Below are 20528 nucleotides of genomic sequence, written 5' to 3'. Positions count from 1 at the left end.
CAGAAGTACGCTGTGTATTATATTCTAGCTCAATAGAATATAATACACCACCTTTCATTTGAGGAATGAAAGTATTTCCTTTTTGGTTTAACACAAGGTGGACAACAAGTAGCTTCTGAAGCAGTCTGCTAACACGGTGCAGCAAAAATACTGAAATATGTGCACCTGGTTACACTGCATGTAAACATGTAGCTGATTTTACATGTCATCAAATTTAATTAGCTATTTTATTTTTACTTCATCTCACAAGCTACATACGTACATGCAGCGACCACTTCATTAGGTACACTTCCTAGTACTGGCTTTGAACTACTTTTTGCCTTCAGAACATCCTGAATTCTTTGTGGCATAAATCCAACAAAGAGCTGGAAACATTCACATGATAGCATCACACAGTTGATGCAAATTTGTCAGCTGCACATTCGTGATGCACATCCTGTTGGACCGCATCCTAAAGGTTCACTGCTGGATTGAGGTCTGGTGACTATGGAGGCCATTTGAGTGCAGTGAACTCACTGTAAATCTCAAGAAACCAGTTTGAGATGATTTAAGCTTTGTGACATGGTGTGTTTTCCTGCTGGAAGCAGCCATCAGAAGATTCAATTCAATTCAATTCCTACAGCACCAAATCACAACAACAGTCACCCTGCAATAATTCAGAGAAAACCCCAACAATCAGACGACTAAGCACTTGGCGACAGTGGGACGGAAAAAGAAAATTGCGCCTAACCTCTATTGTCCAACTGTGGTGACCCCGTGCAAACTGTAACATAATTTGAAAATGCCGAAAACTGCTTGGTTTAAACTTCAGCAATCCCCCTTGATCACGTCTGCACACGTAAATGCACTTGTTGTTTCCCTACGATTGGTTTATCAGCTATTTGCACTTGCAAGCAACTGAACAGGTGCAGCCAACGAAGTGGCCGGTGAGCATATGTTGTTCTTCTTACTGCATATGCATCTTATTTAACCCTACAAGCTAATGAAAGCTCTTTTTTTCCCAAATGAAACAGAAGTGGGAATGTAACTTCAGTACTGCTGACTTTACCCGTCTGTGTGTCACCGTAACAATCTGCAGCCTGTGTGTAAAAGTTTTTTGTGCAAGGAGCTTGCACTTAGCCACAGAGATCAAGGCAAAGCGTGTTTTCGTGTGCCTTTGTACTTAAACTCGATGCACGTGTGCATGCATGCGTGTGCGCGATCTCTTTGGAGGAGTGAATGACACAGAGTGGAGACTTCAAAGCATCTCTTTCATCAGCTGGAGCGAAGACATACAAAGCAGGCACCTACACACTGCATTTGTCTCGCTCTCACGCTCAGGTCCAGCTTTGTCCGTCTCTTACTATAGAAGAGATGGAGCACAAACAGCATTAAGTCTCAGTGAGCGAGAGCCACATGTTTTCCTGAACTATCCTCACTTTAGAAACTTCTGCATCACATCCACTGCAGAGTGAATCACTTAGTAATCATAGTTTTCTTCTTCATATCCTGGTTGGCACCTTACTTCAGCTCACTTAGAAGGAAAAAAATCAATAGGTTGAAGATTTCAGAGATAATTCTTTCCTATTCATTCAAGTAATGTTAGCAAAGCCTTGGGGGCAGACTTCTCACTAGAACCTTGCAGTTCGAACACTGCAAGCACTATGTACAGTGATCCAGAGAAGCAGCAAAGTGAACAAACACACTGCTGGAGGGCACAGAGTGGCAAAAAATAAATAAAGACAAAGTAGGTATGCAGTGCAGAAAAACTAACAGACTTCAAGCTTTTTCTTGGTTGCTAATAAGAAAAAACACACATGTGGGCAGAGTGCCCAAACAGGGTGGAATTCATCAGGTTCGCGATGAACTGCAAGCTTCCCAGCTTTGATGGTGAAATGTGAGAGCAGCATCACTTTGCGAATAGTTCCGCCAAACTGTCAACTGACAAACTCAAACTTCTTCTTAGGAACACACAAACATGAGCGGCAGCACACAGCTTGTTGTTGCCAGGACTAAAAATAATGCTACCAGAAGAGAAGTTCTCCTATGAGCGATGCAGAAGAGATGTCAAAAATTAGAAAAGAGGAAATGCCACGGATTATATGAGTATTAATGCCCTGCCAGCGAGTTTTTATCTAAACTAACATTGTGTACATGAGGTTGAAACTGCTGCATGGTGAGCTTTTTTTTTTCTTTTTTAGCAGTTGTAGTATTTATTACCCCTGCTGGCAGACGGCCTGCTGCGGCTGCGTGACCGGCTCCGCTGACGCTGCAGTCGGGATTTGCCCAGGAATCTGTAGTAGTATGAGGGTCTCCCAGATCCCTTCCTTGTAACTCCAGCCATGGTGTGATTTCCCACTCCGAATCCGACACAAAAAATATGAACAGCACTAAAATCCAAGTCCTCCTGAGGTGCTACCGGCGCAGAAAAATGTGAGGAGAGGTTTTCATGGATCACAACTCAAATTTATGGCAAAATTTCACTCAGGAGTCCTCTTGGAGAGATTCACATCTACTCAAGTCCTCATTGGTAGTGTCAGAACAAAATCCCCACCACTGTGAAACCATTTCCCTCTGAAGAAAGAGAACATTAATCCATCGAACATTTACTTCAGCTCCAATACTTGTGTCTTGTCCCACAAGCTCAGGTTACTGCTCTGAACCTCTGAGCACTCCCCCTCCTCAAAGTTTCCCACACAGAGATCCCAAAGGCATGATGTCCGGAATAGTGTGAGCGTGTATCCTGAATGACAGGAAAGCTGTTCCTGCTCCCAGTGCAAGAGTGCACTAAAGGAATTTTAGAGACAGTCACAAAGCCAGTTCTTCACATTCAAACAGGAGCGAAGGAGAATTTGTCACACAGCTTTACACAGTCAAAACAACTGTCCTCACCCCCTGAAACTCAAATCCTGTGAGTGTAGAGAAGACAACATGCTATGTGGCTGAGAACAACAGGGGGAAAAAGTTTGGGATGCCTAGAAAACAGGCAAAGCCTTCAGTGGAATGGAGTTAACAAGCCAGCTATCAGATCACAGCAGGTTTCAGTTCCCTCCCACAATCAAACTAAAGCTGCTGTAGACACACACACAAGACAAACTCTGGAGCAGGAAGCAACACTTGCTAATAAAACGTCACAACCTTTGACATTCAGTGCCTCCGGATCCAGTTTTTTCAGTCATGTTCCAGGTTTTACACTTCAGCCACTAATTTGCCTCCTCAGGCAAAAAAAGCATGCCTGGGAGTGACAGCCTATCAGAAGCAAATGTAAATAAGCTATAAAGAGTGATAAACCAGCCAATCACTGCATGCTATGAAGAAGACGGCCCATAGTCCACATCTAAATACAATGGAACAAATGCAGACATGTGTGCACATTAGGGCTTAGTTATGGAAGTGCTTTTAGCTTCTTCCTGACTTCACATAATGCTAATTCATACAAAAAAAAAAACTTGCTCCAGAGCTGGATTTTCTGGAGAAGCCAGTCCTGAAAGCTGATTTACTTCAAATAACTGTTAGTTGCTGAGACACCCCTTGAAAATAAGTATTTTTGTTGAATACCTTACAGAGCTCTTGAGATCTTGGCGTGACTCCAAAAACGTAGATGATGTAATGTGTTTAAATAAAACAGGTTTCACCTGTCACTTCACAGGAAATTTCTAATACTCATTTTCTGATGTTGGGTACGGTTTCTAAGCAGATCTAACTGCGTGCTTGTTAAAATATGTTTAAAAGAGACTACAGTGAGTCCCAACAAAGTCCACTGATTTCTCCTCTAGCCCCTTTAAGGCTGTCACGTTGTGAAGCACAGCACAGTTTCCAGCACTCCTATTCCAGTCATGTTTTGCCCAGTTGGACTTCCATCTCATTCTCTTTGTCAAAACAGCCACCCAGCAACCTGAATTTTATTTGGGTGAGTCAATGGGAGCAAACAGGTTGGGTGATGAGCAAAGACTGCACTGGTGTGGGCAAAAAAAAAAAAAACTCCCTGGGACATGGCCACGGTGTAGATAGTCTGTGGTAAACGTCCTGCCTGCAAGCCCATACTCGGGTTTATATGCCATGATTTCTTCCACTAAAGACTGCTGCTTGGAGTCTGTCTCTAAGCTGGGAATCAGACTTTTGTCCCCAGTTATGATCCTGTGAATGACAGCTGGGTTACTTTGACAAATCTATGGTTAAACTGCATTGATTTTCAAGTCGTCAGAGCAAGCTGAAGTAGCGGGAACGTGGATAAAGCTCAGCTGATATAGGATTTTTAAGAACAATACAGATACTGATATGTGTGAATTTTAAAATCCAATATTCTAATATATTGGCTAATATTTTTTTTCAGACGCACAAAACATAAACAGATTTCATTGTTTATTTGCTTGTTTATACACTTGCGCTGTCATTTTAACTGTCGATATCTATTTGATCAGCTGACTTTCAAGAGGAATAGTGGCCGAATTCCCAAACTTTTTCACTGTAGCCATGTAATTACAAATTGAAGGCAGAACCCCCCCAAAAATAAATAAATAAATAATAAAATTCAGCTCCACTCATGTAAAACAGCTATTAGATCCAGCTGGAAACTGACTAAAAAGTCACAAGTTAAACTTATTACCAAAAAAGACACTTATAAAAATCAAGATATCTAATCAGAAACACACAATCATAAACAGCTCAAAAAAGGTCAATTTTATACATTCTTGTAATCAAAGTCTGCCATGGTTTCCAAGATGAACAGATTTCTGTGTTGATTGTACCTAATCAAAGTCTTCCTCTCTTTTTCTCTCATACTCGCGCTCTGCAATACATTTCCTTCCTTCAGTGGCTGCTCAATTGTTCACTGTGATGCTGCTTGTTGCTAGTGAGAGCAGTGGGGACCATAACGCTGCATGCTGTGAAGAGTTTTTGTCATTACCCCAGTCCATAAACTCCCATCGACACAATATAGCAGTGTGTGTTTGTGCCTGTATGTCTTATAACATAGAGTAGGCATTCCCGAGGTCCCACAGAGCGTATTTAGCAAGCATACATCACTCAGTATCAAGCCAGAGCCTCCTGCTGCAAAGCAGGAGAAATGCATTGCCTCCAGGTTTTGCATTGCTGCCACTGAGCTCATGAAAAACAAAAACCCCTGAAGAGTGTACATATTTTCTGTACTTTTAAAGGTGAAAGCAGCAATAAACACACAACACGCAAAGTCTTAAAAACCTAGTCTGTAAGGTTACTGAACTCATATGGCAGTTGAGTGTTATTCATACACACAAAAGCGGCGCGTGTAAGGCCGGACCGCTTTCTTTTTTATTTGAAAGCAGATTGATCTTGCCAGCATGATAGTCGCTGTGGGAATAGCTACCTACAATGAGTTCTTGTTTGACCAGCCAGGAGTTTATAGACAGCCAGTCCAGGGTCAGGAAGAGTTCGTGTACAGCTGGTGGCTCCCCTCTGCCTCGATGACAAACACACCAGTGGGCAGTCAAAGGGCCAAAAGGAAGAAAGGCCAAGAAAAAAGTAAAGTAAACCACAGGCTTTCATTTTAATGTGTATGCTGGCTAAAAACATTTGCATTATAAAAGGACCAAATAAGCTTTCGCAGGTACTAATGAATATGGCAAACATTGCAAGAATTCAAATTGCTTTTCAAAATAAGACCTCCAGAACAAAATGCTAATAAATCTGAGAATAACAGCTTAAAAAAACAATCAAAGGAGAGTTCAGGATATGTGCAAGGTTCACTTTTTTTTGTTAATGATCACATAGCTCCTCTTAAGTTCCTGACATGACGTTCAGGTATTCTATCAGACTGAGAGCTGGACTTTGACTGATGCACTGCAACACCTTGGTTCTTTCCTTTTCAAGTCATTCTGATATGCTTGAGATTGCATGTGCTTTAGCATGACCCAATTTTAGCCAGCTGTTAGCTGCCAGATAGATGGCCTCATATTTGACTCTCGAATTATATACAGAGGCAATACAGAGGTCAGGTCAATGACCATGAGGTGCCCAACTCATCACTTCTCCTCCACCGTGCTTAACCACTGTTATGAGGTGAAATGTGGTGCCGTACATTTTGTCCAAACATCTCCACCTTGGTTTTATCTGTCCAAATAATATCGTTCCTGACGTCTTGTGGTACATTCAGATGTAACTTTGCCATGCTATTTTTAGACAGGGGAGGCTTTCCAAACAATCCACACTGGTTCAGTCTTTTTCTAATTTTACTGTCATGAAATTTAACTGTAGCTCTTGGGTCACTCCTTGTGGCGTTGTATGGACGCATTCCTGCACCAGATCAGTGCTCTTATAGAGGTGGTGAAGTAAATTTGATCAGTAGCACCTGGCTGTTGCTTACCCGTTTAAATCTTTTAAAAGCTGAAAAGGTGTACTTAGTTTTTGATAAGACTGGTCTTCATAGGTCTAGAGGACATCTGAGGTCTTATAAAAAAACAAAACAATAATCAACATATTTTCAAGTTGTGATGAATTTTCTTCCAATTACCCTACGAAAACTAAAATCTGCAGTGCAGTTTATTGGAAGTTTTCGATTACTTGGGGCTAGGTGTTAGTTGGTTTTGGTCATTCTAGCTCACAGTAACATGAAATCTAAAAACTGCCTGCTCTATTTACCTTACTTGAACATTCAAATATGCACTATAGAGATAATACAGATGTGCAAGTTTCTTTACAATCTTTTTGACAGCCTTTCCTCAAACCCAAGAATCACTAGGAGTTATTTAAGTGACTATTTTCCAGTCAGTCAGCCATGTGAATTGATTATTCTCAAGAGCAGCAGAGTGGAAAAGGCTTTTTAAATAAAAAAAAGTCCTGCAGTGTACAGACAGAGTAATGACTCAATCTATCATGATAAATGTATTGCACTGACTGTACTGACTGTACAAGCCATTTAGGGCAGTGAGAACGAATTAAGCAAGAGTCAAAATGATGTCTGCAGGTGGAGTCCTGCAAAACCTTTTAGCCTTTTAGTGCCTGCTCCACTTGACTTGACTTGTTTTCAGTCATTTTCCTTTACAAACTCGTAAAATGTAATGTGCTTATGGTTGTTACAGCATGCGACTGAAAGTCTTGCGACATCATTTCTATGAGACACGAACGCCACAGCAACGGGTATCGAGGCGCTGGTATACGTGCTGGTCAGTCTAAGGCTTTTTGTCAGACTCAGGGACCACCATGTTGTTTTTTGTGTAGCTATTTCCTGAATTTTCAGGTTTCAAAATTAGCGGCCTGGATTTTTGTGAAGGAGAAGCTCTCATGACTCAACAAGTGATACTACTGACTAGCCAATCAGTGACATGCAGTCTGCTGACGTCACATTTTCGAATCGCCTCAGATCACTTGGAACCCCAGTCGAGTAGGCACTAAAAAAGTACCTGGTACCAAGTACTACCACCTAATGGAAAACCCTAAAAGCTGTGCCAAGCTGACCCAAGTAGGTACTCCTGGAAAAAGGCTATTAGTGTTCTTGTGTTCGACTAACGAATAATGGGCTCAACAAGATTTGATGTAAGAGGGTGTATTACAGTAAATAAGGGTAAATTATTCGATTTACTCAAACACAACAGCAAAATCCTTTAGAAAATGAAGTAGAAGATGCCTGAATGGTACCTGAGAGAAACAGAAGTGAAAACACCACATGGGGAATGTGAAGTCAGTGTGACCTGTTGAACTGACCACATTGTATCCAAGATAGAAGAACAGTAGAAGTTTGTCCAACTAGCACTAAAGACTAATGTTTCACTCTGTTTCTTTACAAGTTTCTGCTTTTGTCTAACTCTGACTTCACAAGAGTATTTTACTTGAGAGGGTGTAATTAGCAAGGTGTACTCAACCTAAACCATCAGTGTTAAGATGGTAAGAGCAATGACATTTCAGAGTTCTGAAAGTGAGACCTAAAACCCAGAGAGGCACTAAGTGAGCCTGTTGTTCTCTAAAATACTGCTGCTCTGAAGATGGAACTAATTCCACTTTCCGCACAAAAAAAAAGACAAAGGGAGACGTATTGATTCTCAACACAGCTCACTCTATTGTCTCCACACGGATACAGGGTCGAACACAGAAAAGGGGAGCACAGTGGCCATTACTGCTCAAATACAGCCAGCCATTAAAAGCGAAACATCTCAGACAGAGTCACAGGGATTAGACAGCTCTAAGAAAGCGTAAAGATTCAAGGACTGAGTGTCTCGTTCATCTGGAAATTGAGAAATGCATTAGTATGGATTACAAGCAGTGGATAGGCCGAAACTGATGGCTACTGCTACTGCTGCTGGAGTCTCCTTGGGCAGATCATAGCTTCCCCTCTAAAAGGCAGCTTGACTTTATTATATGTAATAAAGTCACGATGGATTTGGTGTAAACAGCAACAAACTCGTCCTACAAGTAAGGGAGTACGTTTATTTATACAGCACTTATCAAGAGCAACAAGAACAAAAGTCACAAGCTGCTCTACAATATCAAGTAAGATACAGCAATGAAAACAGTATAAATGGACAAAACTAAATAATAGCAGGCAGGTCTTCAGCTTCTTTTTAAAGCTATCAGCAACGTCCACATTCTCACAAGCCACGGTCTCATTTTGTGTTCAGCCTGAACCCAGCTACTGCCAACAAGCACTGATCAGATAGCAAGGAGCACATTGCGTATCATTTGTCTTCCTCTATATCTCTCTTCCGAATAAAGGTTAACAATGTACAGTTATATACAGGCCTGTGGCATTACTGACTCACTACGTTTTCTCTTAAAATGGACATTAAAATTTTTTCAATGTTGCCAAAATATTTTCATAATTCTGTTTTCCTATAAAAATAGTTAGTTATGTTATCCAAATATTATTAAAAGCACATGTTTTTATTTATAATGGAGTCAGTATGTATACAATACTTAATTACGATTCAGTTAAACAGTAGATCATAATTGTATCAACACTGACCCCTACTGGAAAACATGGTAATGTACAACTCGGTGACACTGACAACAGTCTATTTGTGCCACGGTGTAGGAAAAACTCAAATGCTGCATACTTTTATGACAGACTTTTAAACACAGTATCAGCCTTTGGTTAAACATATAAGTAAATAAACTATTGTTTACCATGATATGCAGGATTCATGTCCAGGACTGTAATCATGAAGCAGCAGAGAGACGGGGAACCGTGAAACCATCTCAACCTACTCATACTTTTTATTGTTCCATGCAGAGAGTAATTAAGTTAGCCGATCCAAATTTTCTCTTTGAACACATTCAACCTACCCCTGTATGCTGCTATAGTGACAGACTACTTACATCTATCTAAGCGTTCTTTTCTTCCTCCTCTTATTCAAGCCTCCCACTCCCTCTTGGCCAGAGAGTAAAAGGCCAAACTGGAGAATGTCCTGTCCCAAGCAGAGCTCATTATACAAGCCTAGAGACAGAAAGAGAACAGGCGAGCCTGTGTGACACCGTTGGCCAGAGACAAACAGATATGCGAGATGGAGGGGGAGGAGAGGAGAGGAGATGAACTCCTCTTAAGCTTTGATTAGAGGAAGAGCGCAAATCAGCAGTGACGAAGGGAGAGAGATGAGAGGGAGCCTTCGCTTATGAAACAGCCACTTGAGAAAAGCACAGAGGGACCTTTGACAGTGTTGTCTTCAAATGTAATATTAAAATGCCACAAAGGGCACATGCACAGTCATATCCATTATATAAAGTAACAAGCAGCTGCTTTGAAAGTCCTTCCAGAGGCAAGTCTCGCTGCTCGGCAGCTTTCGTGGTAACACCTTTGAGCAGTTATTTTGAAGCCTTTATTAAATGAATGAGGAGAGAGGCATTTGAAAAAACAAAGAACACTACACAACACAACACTATGGCTTAATTCAGCCGTGGAGAACTGCCTGCCATGGCTTTACAAAATCCTCTCACAGATTTATGTCTCTGTCTGAGGTTTCTTCCTGTTGAAAGGGAGTTTTTCCTTCCCACTGTCATCAAGGTCTTGTTCAAAGTAGGCCTCTGATTGTTGGGGTTTTCTCTCTAATATTGTTGGATCTTTACTATATGATATAAAGTGCCGTGGGGTGAGTGTTGTTGTGGTTTGGTGCTATATAAATAAAACTGAATTGGGTTTTAAAGTGAGATCAGCAGTGAAATCCATGCTTTTATTACAACTCAACTGGAACTCCCATTTTATCCTCACTGCTCACAGCTGCCTGTTCATTTTAGAGTTCATTTTAAAATTCTTTTATTTGTTTTTGCAGATCACAAATTGTGGAACAATTGTGACCATTAGAAATTAGAAAGGTCTCCTCAATGTCGATATTTTTAGTCTGAACACCCACCTCTTTGGTTTGGCTTTAAACCCATTATAGAATTGTTAATTTTATTATATTGTTTATTGTTATTGTATTTTTATTTTTAGTATTTATACTTTTTCTTGTTTAAGATTCAGCAGTTTGGTCAGTGCTAGCTGTTTTTAAAGTGCTTTATAAATAAAGTTGGCTTGGCTGAATGGGACTGGATATTTCAAAGTTGCTTTGCTCCTGAAATACTAGTTGGTCAAAGTATTTAATTAAATTTTTATTAGGTATAAAAAAACAATTGGCTGCATAGCTCAGCTATGTTAGGATACCACCCGCCACAAACCAGGGCTGCAATCCCAGTACACAGCAGCGGCTCTGTCTGCTAATAAACTATTTAAAAAACTGAGCAGATGACTACTGTGCAAAATAGGTTCTAGGTTCAAAAGAGAAAAAACAATACAAGAATCAACTTAACTTCTTAAACTTGCTAAACTGCATCATGTAGAGGGCACTCAGCGGTAAAGCAATTAACTCAAACTAAAAGGTTGATTTTACTGCTCTGTGTGACTAATCGCCAGATTAACTTGCATTATTTGCAACAGTGTTTCGTTTTACTGTTTATGTCCTTTACAGGGTTTTATCACCATGTTATCATCTTCATTTGATAATGTCTCTGACTGTAGTAGGCGGCACTCAGGGGGATCATTTTGTGTGGAAAAAGAGTCATATGACCTGTGAAATGCCCATTTTTATGTGAAGGCACACAGACCCTACAGCAGAAAGCCCGACTTAACAGAGAAAGTCCATTGTGATACTCTTTATCTTTGACCAGTGTTTTAGTTTTTGAGGATTTGTGCATCTGTTTATTAATACTTGCGACAGTGTACTCGACTGTGTCTCCAAAAAGTGCTTTTTTTTTTTTAAAATACCTACTGTGAATATTAAAAAAGCCCCTGAAAATTTATAATTACATGACAGATTCACTTCGAAACTAATAAATCTAATAAATCTGAAAGTAAACTTTCAAAGAATAAAAACAAAACTGAAGAGAGCAAACTCACTCTGGAAACTAACTGAAACGAAACTAAACTGAAAAAAGGAAAGAAAATTCCAATAACTGGAAAGCACAAAACTAAAATAACTCTGGTTCTGCAGTACTTTGAGTAAGAAAGTGGTATTATAGCCTGATCACAATGTTACATTCTGCACAGCTGCTTAGATGACAGCCTTTATGGAACATGTTGTGTTCCATTTGAGCAGGATCAGGCGCCTGCTGATCAACTTATTAGCATACTGTCATTATACTGGAGGCTTCCCTCCTGACCACCTCACTCTTTTACTATTCTGTCCTTCCTATACCAACATGCAGGTTGACAGTAAATGAACACAGTCGTGCATGGCTGTGTGCAACACATATCAAAGAGACAATGTAAGGATTAGAGTATGAAAAGACCATACTCTGTTGTTGACGTTTAAGCGAACGCTTACATAGCAAAATCTGTTCCAATCGAGCCATAGACTGCTGGTCAGATTCTAGCAACCCGCTAACTCACAAGTACAAACATCTCCATCAACTACACTGAGATTTTACTCAAGCAAATGGGATCAATCCTTTGTGGAAAAATGCATGTTCTAAGCATGACGCACAGACACATAATACATGTTAAGCTCGCCACAGGTTTTCACTTTCCATCTCCTTTTAGCAATTTCTTATATAATCCAGATGGAAAAGTCCCCTTTAAATGTCAAATACCACGCTGTTCCTGCAGGAAGGGAATGGAAGAATAAAAGTCCTCAAATAAATAAATAAATAATCATGTCATTATAAAAGCTTAAAAAAATCTCCATTCACGTAAAAACACAAATGAACACAAAGCAAACCAATCCGAACCTCCTCCTCTGTGCTGTACTCTCTTCAGATCTCACAGACTCAAGTCTACCTCATCTACACATCAACTCTGGAGTTCTTTCTTTGACCTAAAACTCTGTATGTGTGGACAAAAGGCTAAAACAATTGGAAAGGATAATATATGTATAAGTGTTTTCAGAGCCAGTTTTAGAGCGCTTCAAGCAAACACTATTGAGGTTTTGCAATCACATGACAACAAACCACACAACTAAATTGTCTGTGAGAGAATGTATGTGTGAGAATGTAGGGTTGGGTGAATAAGGCCCCAATAACACGGGTCTAGAGACCAGCAAGTGACTTCCTGGCAACCACCAGTGATTGAAAAATGTGCATTCAGTGATTGGTGGCCTTGAAAGTACAATTTTTCTGAAAGTTTTTTAGCTGCAGCGTTGGCAAACAACCTTAAACTTGAAGGTAAAAGTTCTCTGTTTCCACTTTGAGTTGCAATATTTCAAGTTTTAATACTGCTTTGTTATTAGTTGGCAAGCATTTGCAGACAAGTTGCCATCTTCCATCTAAGCTACACGTCACCAAAGCAATCTGCTAGCGACCAGGGTAATTGTAGTTCACTAAAACTAAACTACAAACTAAAAGACACAATATGACAAAAATAAAACACTAAACTTCTGGAAAAAAAAACAACTAATACAGTTTTGTGAACCACAAGATGTTCACAAGACTGAGACTCAACTGCTTTCATAAAATTATGTTGTTGTTTTTTTATTGGTATTATATACACCAGTGCTGATTTTACTAAAATGTACTAAATTTTACTAAATCTTGCCTCTGAAACTAACACTTTAATAAAGTGTTAGTAATAAAACTAAACTAAAACAAAAAAGAGACTCAATAAAACTAAACTGAATTAAAAATAAAAAGTCAAAATGAAATTAAAATAAAAACGAATTAGAAAATACAAATCTATTACTCTGCAACCGATTTCACCTGGCAACAACCACCAGCAACCACTTGTCAACCTTGCGACATTTAGTTTATACAACTCTTGATGAATGTGTGCTTGGTGCCGCATGAGAAACTTCTATACTAAATAAACCGAACAATATGCCATTAAAAGCTTGTGGTTGGAACGTAACTTCAAAGCAAACGTTTGAACTTTCATTTGAACATGATGTACTGAAAGCTTGTTCATTCTGATGTCAAACAGTATACAAAAAAGTGTTGTCAGTCTTCTTGCTTCACAGCTATCAACCAAGGTAGCTAAATTATGCATACACACTTCTAAAATAGCGTACACGACATTTTCTTTCTTGTCAGGAATCTATAATTCTCTTTTCTCTGACAAGACCAGCTCTAGAGACAGAAAACATTAGAGGACAGGCAGAGCCAGGAAGTTGGATTTTTTGGGTAGAGAAACATGTCATTACAGAAGCAGAACCGTATTGCTTCAAATTATCCTCCTCAAAAACGCTATTCCTCAGCTTTTTATTGCTCTTTCCCTAACTTTGCCCTTGCAATAAAAAAAGCATTTTCTCACTTCTCCTTTAATTACTCACTTTCTCTTTGCTCTCATTCACATTTAGCCTCTGCACAGAACTGCACAGAAGAAGACCAATAAAATCTTTATGTGTCTCGTACTTTATTTAATTCCACTTCACATTCTTCATATTGGAATGCGTGGAATTCAGTCACAGCCCATGTAAGGGTCACTGCTATCCATTCAGTCACAGAGGCTCCATTGTCATATGAACAATAGGCATAATTTGTTAAACGGCCATGTGGAATTTAAGTGGTCCACAGAGGGAGGTTACGGAGGTCACTAGAGATTTGGCAGCGATACCCAGGGGTAGTGCTTCTCTATCCATAAACCACTGACCTTTGATGTGTGCAAATGTGCCAACCGTTAATGGGTCTCTCACCTGCATCTGGCATGCAATCACCCACTTTCTTCTCCAACTGTGGTGGCTACAATGAGTCGGTGCACTGCAAGAATTTGTCTGCATGAACACTGAGCCTAGACTTTGTTGAGGCGGTCCTCTTAAAGCACAAGCAAAGGCCCACAAGCTGTGCCGCCCAATCAAGCTGACTTACATCAATGGGTCAATAACACTTGGACAGGGGATACGCTACCAGTTATGTTGCCCCTGAATTCAAACAAACATGGTGGGGGCCCTGTAGTACCATACCCCCCGCCCATACATAGGAGGATTGGCTCTAAAGTGTTAGCACCCCCGCATTTAGGCCCACATGTGTACTTTATACAGCCCTGGGCTGTATTAAGCTCCAGAAAACAGACGACAATCAACTGGGATCAGTCAAAGATTTTCTCCCAGAGGGGTTTTGGATATTATAACTGCAAAGTCACCTGACAAAGTCATATGCGCAAGTTAAACAAAACTCACAGAACATTTGAAGGAACACAGTGTCTCTCAGTGTCTCGCAAAGCGCACAGACTCCCGTGGTGTTGCTGCTGGGTGCTGAACAGTACAGATGGAGGTGTTCCTCACTCCGAGCTCGAGCAAGAGTTCACTTTTTTTTTTTTTTTTGCTTGATGCTTATCAAAAAGGGGAAAAAAAGAAAAAAAGGGAAGCTGCTGAAGAAGCCTGAAGAGTGATTGAACATAGGAATGGAAGAGCAACAGGAACATGAGCTCCACAGTGTTCGGAGCATTTTTGCTGGGCGCATTTTTGAAGAAGGGTTACTAAAAAGTGTTATTTCTAGATTACACACTTGGAGCAAAAAAAAAAAAAAGGTGAACTGCAGAGCGACGATCAGGTCTGACAGTGAGAGATGCCACGGGGCCTAGAAGATATTTAGATAGGTAGATGTCTGTTTGGGGTTTTTTTTTTTTGGTTTTTTTAAATGAAACCCCAGTATACAATATTTTTTTTAAAATCCAAAGAAGCACAGCTTAGAATTTCAAACCTGATAGCCACTGCTCCCTTTTACTTCTTTCTAACTAATGACAAGGTAGAAGAGGAGTTTAGCATTAAAAGTTAGAAAATAAAGAATGACACTAAATTTTTTCTAAAGGTGCTGACTTTGCTTCATTAGTTCCCTTTCTTTTTAAAATCTAAACTATTTAGGATTCCCAAAGAAAATCCTGAAAGATTATATCTCATAGTCTCACACAAATTAAAACAAAAGACTAAAGAAGTGCATCTTATCCACTAAAAAAAAAAAAAAAAAAAAAAAGGATAAGGGCAAATATTTATCCAAGAGTTAACAGCAGGCAAACATCACATTAAAGCCTGCGAACATATAATACATAGCTTAACAATGTAGAAAGGTATGCGGTGGGGCATTCCACTGTGCAGCCCTGATGTGCAAACATCGAAAAATTACCCTCACCTGTAACCTCTTCACAAAATCACTATCTATAGCTGTGAGGTAGCATAACATAAACAGCAAGGAAGGTGATAAGTGGACATCATCAGCATACTAGTAAAGTTTCTTTTAAGTATACTTTATTTCTGGCATCTCCATTCTACTATGAAACAACCAAGCTGGTAGGCAAAAATCCCAATTGCTTTATACAGGACTTTACACACACCTGAACCTCATTAGTCTCTACCATCGAAAAAAATAGGTCAGACCAAACAATACGATTCTAAACAAAGGACAGGAATAAGATTATGCATGAAACTGACAAACTCATTTACTCAGCTAAATGGTTTGGAAAGTAAAACACGGCATACAATACAACTCAAAAGACTCTATAAAGAAAATAAACAATACTATACAAAATGAAAAACCCTTCATTTGGTTACACCCAGTGATGCACTATATGACCTCATGACCCTATATAAACAGGAAGTACTGGGGCAGCCTTTCTCACACACCTGGTTTAGATATAGGACCTGATTAAAGGAAAAACATGGTAAGTATAACCAAAGCAACATAAAGAAACATAGTTTACCAGGCATTTGCCTGTGAACAGAAGAAAATTCAAATGACCTAATGGTTAATAGTATTTGCTTAAAAAAACATATGCATGGATGTAATGGATGCAACTACCACAAAAAAAAAAAATCTGGGTAGTATGTTAAGCAAAGTTAAACCAGCAATGTATAAATTAAAGCATTAGGGTTGACTGTAAAATAACAAGGAATAAACTATCAATATGGTTAAGGGACAAGTGGTAAACGAGTTCATGCCTAACCACTTTGTCACAATAGCATGTAAAGGAACACCTGGATGTGCTGTTTTGCTAAACAACAGATAATGATAGATGAAGACAAAAATGGACTTTAGCAACAATTTTCAAAGTACTTGAAGAGAGAAAAAGAAGCAGTATTCGATTAAAGAACACGGCCTTGCCAGCTGTTTATATTCTGCTTTGGGGTTATGGGGCAGATGGTGGAAAAACACATTATACAGGATGGCTTATTCCAGAATTCATTATATAAGCTATATGCTATTAGAATGACTCTTACAATACCCCTGCACCAAAAATGTCTGTAATTTCCCAAGGGGTGTCCAAGCTTTTGCATAAAATCAGAAGTCTGCTCTTCAGCTGACTCAAATTCAGACTTTGTGGACAATAAAACCCATTTGGTGTCAATGAAAATCCCATATATTCTCCTCTGGCTTCACAAGGAACAGCATAAATATTACATTGAATACACTGGAGGTCAGAATAAATGCTCCCTGTCCCTGATCTTCTAAAGATCACATTTACCAGTATATTTTCTTATATGTGGCATATTATTTTGCATGGACCCACGGCTCCATTATATCACTCTTATGGTTTACCTTACATAGCTCCAAACCTGTACCTCCTCCTGTGGGTCCTTGTGTATCTGAGAAATCAATATAAAATTTCGCTGTACCATATCACTCCTCTCTCCATATATCTTTATGTTTATAACAACCCATATGCCTGCAGCACACGCAGCAAACTTGGCAACTGTGAGATTTACTCTGAGTTGTGTGAAGGTATTGTACTCCAGAGCCTTATATAATTTATCATTTTGATCTGTATTCAGTACAAATTCACAGCAGGGTATTTCTGGGCTCCCCTGCAGGGCTAAACGAAATGTACTGAGATCCAATGGCAAAGTAAGAGAATGTATAAAACAGAAAATATGCTCAGTTCCTCTTCAATTAACCCTGATTAACATCAAGATGAATCCACCTTCCCATCGGTTGGAGCACTACTTTGTAATAATGAGAAAAAACATAAACATAAGGTCTGTTTAATATCAGCACGGTGGCACCAACAAATGCAACCAATGAGGAAGTGCAGTTCCTTTTATTGCAGCTTGAGAAATTGATCAGTTCCACACTTTATAAAAGACAGCTCCATGTTTTAAAGCTTTAATGGTAGCATGTTTGAATTACCAAATTATTGATAAAAAAGAAAGAAATCAATACATGTACTAAGTCCCCTAGCTGTATATTTTTTGGTGGCTATCACCGACCATACTATAATGATGGTATTTCATAGTTTGTCTTTAAAATAGTGATGTATACTTTTTTTTTTAAAATGACGTTAACGCCATAACTGCATTAACGCGGGAACTCTCCATTAGCAAGTTAACACGGATCGCCCTATGCGCGGTTAGCTCGTTAATGCGTTAGCACATTAGCGCAGTTAGCTTGTTAACGCATCAGCGCCGTGCAGCCCCACGCACGGGGCGCTTCGCGTTAACTCGCTAATGGAGATTTGCTGCGTTAATGCGGTTATGCCGTTAATGTCATTTTAACGAGATTAACACTGACAGCACTACTTTAAAACTCAACAGGTTTCTATGTAGCTTGACTGTGTAGCTTGCAAAGAAGATGACTAGCAAAACTAGCAAAAACCCACCATACAGGATGGGTTTTTGTTAGATTTGGTAGCTCTCATTTGTGATACCGCCATATAGAGCAGGGCGATATGACCAAAAATATTTATCACGATCTACATTTGAAAATTTGCGATAACAATATAACTGACGATATAATTGACACTAGACAAAATACTTTTAGAACTCCACAACTTTATTAGTGCAAAAAAAAACAAAAACCCATCAATGTATTTTCACTTTAATGCACATAAAAAATAGCTGCTTGTTTAAGTTATATAAAAATTTAACAGTGCAAATGCAAATTCCTTGCTGACAGTTTAACCAAAAGGCATTTCCAGTGGAAATTGGCCGACATATCCTCAGCATAACCATGTATAATATCCACAAAACTTAAAAAGAGGTTATACACACACAATACGGTAATATTATGTTGAAGCACAGTGCGTATCACTCCGCAAGGTTCCTGCCTACGATAGCCGTAATGCCCATCAAGCGGTGCAGGTTCGTAGCTTAGCAAAGTCGTACTAAAACATTTTTCAGCGCTGTGTACCACATAAAATAGTTTCGAGGTCAGTAAACACAACCAGAATTCATACATAGGGCACACGGGATTATAAGGGGCACTGTCGATTTTCAGAAAAATCAAAGGATTGATTTTAAGTGTGCCGTATTTTCCAAAAAACATCCAGCTAGCATGCGCTACCAAAAATAGTGCTTTGTTGTGTATCTGACGGACGAAAGCTAAACCAGTTCCACACCACTGAAGTTGCAGCATCTTTAAAAACCAATTCCGGTTCATCCGTTTCTTTTAACGATCCGGTTTCGCCCTTCTTATTCTCTGTCGCCAGCACGCTTTTTACGCCGTTTGCGTATGAAAACAAAGGCACTGCGCATGCGCGTTTTACCCATATTTTATCACGATATTTCATTTTCTTATCATTGCCCGACATTATACCGGTATTATCGTGAACGGTATGATATGGCCCAGCCCTACCGCCATACCAATCTTTGTCTTTTTCAACTCCAGAGATGGTCTCATAGACTCTGATGTTGAAATGCCTAAACTTAAGATGTTTATAAGCCTAGAACAGAGAAACAGCTGTGGACTCCATGGCAAGTTTCCCATTCATAACAACTGGGAGGTTTTTGTTTTCATTACACAATCACTACACAAGAAGACTTCCAAGAGCACTTGGAAGAATACTGGTTTGATTTACTTGTAATTTATGATATTGTGGTTAATCCTGGTTCATATGACTTGATCAGCAGTATATATTTTTATAAAAAGTCCCTGGAATGAAAGAAAATTTACTGAGAAGTAAGTGTTCACAGTTGCTGGCACTATAAAAGTTGATCTTGTGCTATATATTTAGTTTAGAAACCAGCATGAAACTGTTCTGTTTGTAAAATCAAGTGTAACAGCAAGCTTGTAAAAGAAATCTACAAACCAGATAGACCAAAAGAAAGTGTTTGTTTTTGTTGGGCAAAACCTTAAAGCTTTAACAGCTGATCAACGTGAGCATCACCTTTTCAATTTCCTGTTGTGTGGAAAGAGAGCTGTCCAAAAAGAAAATGTGCCTTCTGATCTCAGTCACTTTCAGTGAGGCGCACTGTAGGCAACACAGCTAGTGGAATCTGTCAACAAGTCTAAACACACACAGATGCATGGAAGAAAACACATTAAGCAAAAAGCAAAATCAAAAAAACCCATTGAAACAGACATTTAAATTATGTTTCCCATAATTTGCCCATAAAAGCGTAGGCATCCGACTGATCAGCACCATTTCTGTGTGGGAATCCACATCCCAGCTTACAAACAATGATCTCTCGAGTCTCGCTCTCTAGCACACACACATGTGGGTGTATTTGCGCATCCTTCCGCTGATGAAATGGTACTTGTTAGAAAGGGAGGAAACAGATGGATTTGGAGTTCTGTATTTGAACAGCTTCAATCGCCTAACTGAGCAGGCGCGCTTTCATCTGTGTGGTGTTGCTGTGTGTGGAGCTATTCAGAGAGATCGAGGGCAGGACACAGGAGGAGTGTAACTATCTAGGACAGTGCAGTCTCACACCGCTGGGTCTATATAAAAAACAAAAACACTAACAAGCCATTCAACTGTAGCTCATTGTTAAAGCAGGTTTTATATCAGTATCACTAATATTTGGCTTATTTGTCATTAAAATAGCTGTGGGAATGTGTAAGTACGTGTGTGTGTGTGTGTGTGTAAAGAGTCAAAATGAGTGGTGGGAAGTTATGTGACAGGAAGTGAGGTGCACTGCAGGGAATGGGGAACCTCTGTGGCGGGAGTTCATTTTCCCCTATTTCCTGTTTTCTGATTCGCCTCAGCATATTTGACCGCATTCTTACGTCACCCATGTGCTTTCTCTGGTCTGTGTACGTCCTCGTACGTAAACGATAAACTGAGAGAACAACTGTAAGATAAACCTTGGAAGGGAACTGATAAACAAAGTGCGCAAAATATTTCTCAAAGTCTGCGTTTTTAGAAAGTCTCTTAAACATTACTCCATTTTTCTAATTGCTTAACCAACTGTGGGGCTGGAGCCGATCCCGGCAGCTGTAGGTCAAAAGGCTGGCTGCACACTAGACTGGCTGCC

The 20528-nt window shown here is 39.6% G+C and overlaps 1 protein-coding gene across 8 annotated transcripts in view; it reads right to left on the bottom strand.

The window, feature by feature from the left end:
- dab2ipb (DAB2 interacting protein b) overlaps positions 1–20528 on the bottom strand; it is a 207042-nt gene that overhangs the window by 131482 nt on the left and 55032 nt on the right. For 2 of the 8 annotated variants that reach the window (XM_086301219.1, XM_086301221.1), the window contains exon 1: positions 2200–2920. The exons of 5 other annotated variants lie outside the window; for them this stretch is intronic. In XM_086301219.1, the coding sequence (XP_086157345.1) occupies positions 2200–2323 (124 nt within the window). In that variant the 5' untranslated portion in view covers positions 2324–2920. Of the gene's footprint in view, positions 1–2199; positions 2921–9264; positions 9320–20528 lie in introns of those variants that run through there. One more of the 8 variants, XM_086301227.1, reaches the window with a different exon arrangement.

Source organism: Aulonocara sp. 'chitande type north' Nkhata Bay, linkage group LG7 (genome assembly GCF_057382095.1).
Source record: "Aulonocara sp. 'chitande type north' Nkhata Bay isolate Kocher_YH1m ecotype deep benthic linkage group LG7, A_spYH_male_GT1.1, whole genome shotgun sequence".
Lineage (NCBI taxonomy): Eukaryota > Metazoa > Chordata > Actinopteri > Cichliformes > Cichlidae > Aulonocara > Aulonocara sp. 'chitande type north' Nkhata Bay.
Note: the sequence above shows the minus strand (reverse complement) of the source record. Positions and strands in the feature narration are given on the sequence as shown.